This window comes from Pteropus medius, unplaced genomic scaffold (assembly GCF_902729225.1).
Source record: "Pteropus medius unplaced genomic scaffold, Ma_sr-lr_union100, whole genome shotgun sequence".
In the NCBI taxonomy this organism is placed as follows: domain Eukaryota; kingdom Metazoa; phylum Chordata; class Mammalia; order Chiroptera; family Pteropodidae; genus Pteropus; species Pteropus medius.
Genome location: NW_024349565.1, coordinates 115629 through 121628, shown reverse-complemented (window position 1 = coordinate 121628; position 6000 = coordinate 115629). Strand labels below are relative to the sequence as shown.

The 6000-nt window shown below is 63.5% G+C and overlaps 1 protein-coding gene and 1 non-coding gene across 9 annotated transcripts in view; one reads left to right on the top strand and one right to left on the bottom strand.

The window, feature by feature from the left end:
• Positions 1–1877: 1877 nt before the first annotated feature.
• LOC120618876 (5S ribosomal RNA) lies at positions 1878–1996 on the bottom strand. The gene has a single exon (XR_005657322.1). It is a non-coding gene; the product is annotated as a 5S ribosomal RNA (ribosomal RNA).
• Positions 1997–4190: 2194 nt separating this feature from the next.
• SARDH (sarcosine dehydrogenase) overlaps positions 4191–6000 on the top strand; it is a 55407-nt gene continuing 53597 nt past the window's right edge. For 2 of the 8 annotated variants that reach the window (XM_039882916.1, XM_039882915.1), the window contains exon 1: positions 5344–5461. In XM_039882916.1, the coding sequence (XP_039738850.1) occupies positions 5375–5461 (87 nt within the window). In that variant the 5' untranslated portion in view covers positions 5344–5374. Of the gene's footprint in view, positions 4350–4653; positions 4953–5343; positions 5462–6000 lie in introns of those variants that run through there. The other 6 variants (XM_039882909.1, XM_039882911.1, XM_039882914.1 and 3 more) reach the window with 6 other exon arrangements.

Sequence of the window (6000 nt, the reverse complement as noted above, 5' to 3'; positions counted from 1 at the left end):
GCCGGGGGAAGCCTGAGCACGGCGCGTCTGGCCGTGCTCGGGGCCCAGGGGTCCCCAGGCCGTGTTCACCCGGAGGCGTGACCGGGGAGCGGCCCGTCCGCACTCGTCCAGGCCGTCGGCCGATTCATTTCCTCGCTGGGCTGGGACCGAGGCCCCATGTCCCCGCGGCCAGCAGGAGGACCTCACCTCGGTCTGCTGGGATGACGTCTTACGTAACAAAACGTGATCACCTTTGTCGTCGGTCCCGCCTACACGCGAGAGGTGAGCGTCTCGCCACAATGAGTCGAATTAGAAATCAAAAAAAAATACGCAAGAGACTTCGAGATGCTTGCACATTAAGAAATATACTCTCAGTAAATTGGAATTGTAAATGATTTCGAATTGATTTTAAACGATACAAATGCTTCATACCAAACTCGTAGCAAATGGCCGAAACTGTGCTTGAACCGAGGGGGTGAGCTTGGGCCACACGCAGACGCCAGGCCGGGGCCAGACTTGCCTCTCGGACAGGCATTCTTCGGGCCGAGACAAAGCACTGGTCCTTGAACAAAGTCTTACACCTCCGTGAACCATTTCCAAGTTATCTCTATAAAACGTCATTTTTTCCAAGGGGAACATTGCAAACGGATTCAATGTGCACAAATGACGGGGTTTTGAAATTACCGCCCTCGGTCGGTGGCGGCGGCGGAGGGAGCTGAGCAAACCCCTGTCCCCCTCGGGGCTGGACTTCGGCGTTTGTGGGTCAATGTATTTATTTCCCTTGACGATTCAGTTCAGATCTTTTACTCTCCCTAGAAGAAGACACACATGTGCACATACCTGTGGGGGCCTCGTTCCCCCGGCTCCTCTCGCACCGTGACACTCCCATGCCGTCGGGGCCCTAAGGCCGGCGGGTGGGACGAGACCCCAGCCTCGGTCCTCCGCGGTCACATGAGGGCAGCCTGAGCCGGATGCCGCATGGTCTGGCTGGGTGGCGGACGACCCGTGAGACAAGACAGGGTTAGTTCTCGCTCACTTAGCAATCCGGGGGGTGACCCAGGCGAGGACCGTGCTCACGGTGTCGGGGACCCAGGTCCTTCTGTTTTTTTGGGTCCCCTGTGTGGCCTCATGGTCCAGCCAACAGGAAGGAGAAGGTGCAGGGGAGGGCATGACACCTCGCTTTAGGGACACCTAGAAGTTTCTCTCCTCATCTTCCACAGAAGGAAGAGAAGGACGAGGAAGTGAATAGCAGCCTCAGCCAGCCACAGGGACCCGATGGCCACGAGGCGTCAGCCTGGCAAAGAGGCGGCCAGCCCCGCTCGAGGTTCGTCACGGGGATAGGCGACCTCGACTCGCATGCATAATGCCCGGGACGCTGAGCTTTCTCGGGCCTCCCGGTCCAGGCCCACCCCGGTCTGAGAGTCACTGTACGGATGACCTCGGTTCATTCGCACGAGCAGGCTGCGCCTCGGTGTGATTGCCCCGGTTCCTGTGGGCGTGGAGCCGCACACGCTGGGGGAGGGGCGGGTTTCCACACTCACTGCCGCCATGACTTGGCCCGACACAGCATCTGACTCTTCCGAAGTGTAGACGCTGCCAACACGCTATGTGCACGTGCAAACTTTCCCTCCGCCATTAGTGAGGTAGCACGTTCGGCAGAACGGGGGCAACTTCATGTACTCCCATGTGGGGACAGCGTCCCTTGTTTGCTGGGCCCCATCCTCTGCTCGGCCAGCTCCTCGAGCTGCTGTCATTGCCCATCGTGGATGAGAACAGCTTTGTTTATTTTTATTTTACTTATTTAATTAAATCAATTAATTTGTTTTTCAGGCGAGGGAACCCTTGGTTGACCTCACGGATTGCAAGGACCTTGTCAGTTTATAATCCCTTATTTTTTAGGCCTACAGCACCTGGTCTTCCCGAGTGGTCTCCCATCCAAGTACTAACCAGGCCCGACCCTGCTCAGCTTCCGAGATCAGACGGGATCGGGCGTGTTCAGGGTGGCGCGGCCGTAGACGAGAACAGCTTTGGGACACGCTCTTAAACGGGGATGTGCTGGGCACGCCTGAGACATCAGGTCCCCAAAATATCGAAAGCGTAGCGAGGGAGAAGGATGCACCAGGCTAGTGTCAGGGAAAGCGAACGCGCCCGCGCGCAGGCGGACGTCACACACTCGGGGCACACAGCGTCCTCGCCTGCAGGGGGCCGACCGTGCGCCTCTCCCGACTCCGTGTTCCGCACGTCTCTCCTGGCGGGTGGGCCCGGCGCTGGCGGGCGAGTCTGCAGCTCAGGGGTCGGCGCTGTGGCCGCCTCGAGAGCCGAACTGGACACGGAGCTGCACCCTGTCGGAAAGAGGTTCGTCACTTCGTGATAAAAAGGGACAATCGAACGGTGAGCCGGAATCCCGGAGCTCACGGCACTCCGCACATCACCCCAAAATGTGTATGATAAGAGCGGACAGAGTTATGGGGAGAAACGGGCGCCCAGCAGCCGAGGGGACGTCGCCCGTCTCAGGAACCGAGGCGGAACCCGGGGCCTCGGCGAGGAAGCTCCTGCCAGGGCGAGTTTCCGGGGGCCGACGGCGCGACGGCCAGGCCGAGCCCGGGCTGCCGGTGCCATGCGGGTCCACCTCCCTGCCCGCGGTCTCCCGGGGACCGTCCCTGTCCCGGGTCTGTGTCTCTGGTCTGGGTCCTGCTCTCCCAGGGCATCGTTCTCACGTGTGGCCACCAGGGGGAGGTGTCCCCTGCATGGGCGTCCTCCTGGGGGCGGGGGGGCGGGGCGGGGGGTGGGGGCGCCGAGTCCCGCTCAGTGGGCTGCCGTCCTCCCCTCAGCCCCGATGGCTTTCAGATCCCCGGGCCAAAGACAGCACCGCACAGTCCCCACCCTCCGTTCCCAGCAAGGCTGCCTGGCCCTGGTGCCCGGCCGCCACTGGAGTGGGGTGCTCCTGCCCCCAGAGCAAAGGAGGAAGCCGCCTCCCCACGCCCCGCGGTGCCTGGGGCCTGGGTCAGTGGTCAGAAACCCCCCAGAGGCCAGCAGGGGACGTGAAAGGGCCAAGTGGCAGGGTAGGGACTGGACAAAACAGGCCCCATCTAAGGGTATGTGGCAGGGGTGTGGGCCCGGGGGCCTGCGTGTCCCAGCCCAGGGGGCTCGTGTGTTCCAACCTAGGGGGCTCGCATGTCGCAGCCCAGGGGGCCCATGTGTCCCAGCCCAGGGGGCCTGCGGGTCTCAGCTTGTTGAGAGGAGCTGGGAAATCTGGTTCATTTGTAGATCCGGGTCATTCCTACGAACATGTCAACAGCCTGCACGGCCGAGCCGGAGCTGGAGGGTTTGGCTTTCCAGGTAGGGGAGGGGAGCAGGGGTGTTTGTGGGGTCTCGCGCCCTTGGCCACTGCTTCTCCACCCTTCCCTCCCAGTGCCCCGAGCCCCAAGACGCCCTCCAAAGCAGGAGGCGCCTCTGAAGCCCCGTCTGTCTCCCCGCTGGGCAGTGGCGGTGCCCGGCGGCCCAGGGTGACAGGCACTAGGCACTGGCCCACAGCCAGGAGTGACCAGTCCACCTCCACATTTATTTCCCTCAAAAGTCACAGGGTGACAGGGGAGCCTGGGGGGCCTGGCACAAAGCCATCTACACCGGCTGTGTGTGCCGGGGGTAGGGGCACTCAGCCTCATTCCCGGACGCACCTGTGACCAGGTGGCTGCACCCGAGTGTCTCCACCCGGCCTCGGTGTGCGGTGGCAGGGAATAACAGGGTGCCCACCTGCCTCTTGTACCCCAGGTGGTGAACATCCGTCTTCATGACGTTGGTGCAGTTATCTTTCCAAAGGCTCTCGTTGGAAAAATTAAGTTTTGGCAGTGTAAATCCAGCCCTCAAAAGCTGTTCTGGAAGCTTCCCTGGTCGGTAAACCGCCCGGGTCCAGCGCCCTTGGCTATGTCCTAGCTCGGTTTTCTCTCCTCTCCGATGGGCAGCAGCCGTTTCTCACGTAAGGCGCTCGGCTGCCTGTCCCCAGGGGGGGCTCGGGCCGCCCTGCTCAGAGCCCCCGAGGGTCTCGTGTTGATGCTGTGTCCTTCTGCTGGGCCACATGCAGAAGTTTCCTCCCTGGCCCCTCCCCCTGCTCCAGCCTGGACTTCTGCCCGGTCAGGGGGCAGCCTGCAGATGCCTGCCTTTGTCCTGGACGCCTGGCCAGGGGCGGGGGCGGAGGGCTGGCTGTGCAGGCAGGCGTGGTCTGCCACATTCCTGCCCGGACGTGGGGCCTGAAGGCGGGTGGGGGTTGTAGGCCTGGAACCCTGTGACTTCGGTTTGCACGTGGTATTCCTCCGCATGCCCTGAAGGTAGAAGATAATACTGTGCAGGTAAACTTAGAAAACTTCCCCGAAGCGGCACTGCAGGGGTTACAGTTCCTACTTCCCACAGGGGGAAACTGAGGCTCGGCACGCAGGGACCGGTCCAGGGTGGCACAGCAGGTTGGCAGCAGGACCTTGTCCTCGTCGCGAGCTGTGTCCTGCAGCACCCAGGGGAGACGGGGTGGCCCACCCACCTCTCCTAGATGCAGGCAGCGCCTGATCGATCACCTGGCTGACCCACAGCCAGGCCTGGCCCTCCAGCCACCACCCCTCGTCCACAGTCCAAGGAGACAGCTGCCCACTCGGCTTGTGACAATCTTGCGACAGCTGCTTGTCTTTGCGTGCAGGGCCCCGAGCGGTCTCGGCTGCAGGGGCTGGACTGCCACTCGCCCGCGCACCCCACGTCCAGGGTCCAGACGGGGACGTGGCCGTGCCCCTTCCTCGCCCTCTCTGACCCATCCTTCACCCGCTTCAGCACGTGCAGCCCCAGGGCGGCCACAGCAGAGTGACCGGGCTGGCGTTGTCCCTACTGTGGACCCCCACACCGCCCCGAGGAAGCCTCGTGCTGGTGGAGCCAGGGCAGTGAGTGACGGTGTCTGTCCCCATGGTGGGGACTGAGAACGGTGGCAGCATAAGGTCAGGCCAGAGCCCAGGCCACCTCCGCCTTCCCGGTTCCTGCTGGGAGGAGGGACGGCTTGCTGGGGGCGGGGGAGGGCAGCCCCGTGCGCCGCCTCGTCTTCTTCCTGGACCCCGGGGCCCACAAGGGCAGGACTGGGTCTTAGTCTGCTCTGGACTGTGCTTTGTATGCAGTCGGTGCTCAGTAAGCGTAGATAGAGGACAGACTAGCTGGTGGCCGGCCGGACAGCCTGGCTGCCAATTACGAACACGGTCGCTCGTCAGACTGTGTCGACGATGCGGGGCTGCCCCCGAGGTCAGTCTCGGCTGCGGCATCGCGCCCGTTGACCAACTGGAGCTTGACTGCTGCTTGCTCGGCCGTAGCGGGGGGCGGTCCTGTTCTGCGTTGCATCTGCCCCGAGTCTTGGCACGTCCAGAGGTGCATGTGCGCTTCCGTCCAGACTCTGAGTGGCTCCTCCAGGCACCGGCCACAGGCAAAACGTCCTAGAGCCAGAGGCTGCAGGCTTCAGGTCTGGCTGCCCCTCCAGCTGGCTGAGTGGCCTGAGGCAAGCTGGCCGCCCTCGCTGGGTCCAGGTGCCCCCAACATCACGTGGAGGCAGCCACCCCTACCTCGGGATGCTGGGTGCCGTGTAGTGGGAAAGCCAGGGCACTCGGGCCCTGGGAGGCTGGCCCAGACTCCCAGCCCCGCCCCTGCCCCTGAAGGCCATGGGTGCCCCTCCCCTGGGCCGAGCAAACTGGCTGGACAGAGACTCTGTGCTGAGGCCCCACGTCACCTGCTGCGGAGCCCGCAGGAGGCCCCGGGCGCTGGCATGACGCCGCTGCTCACCCGTGCTCTCTGCCCACCTGGCCTGGGCTCAGCTCGTTGGGGGCTCGGGGAGCACAGGCCCGTATGGGCGGGCAGGGTGCGCGGCTTCGCCCGCGGGCAGCCATCTGTGACCCTTATTTTAGGGGCGAGGAAGCGAGGCCAGCTGCGGGGCCATCCAGGGTTAATGGGGGCGCAGGGTTCACAGCCCGCTCTGCCACCCTCAGAGCTGTGCACTTGCCTGCG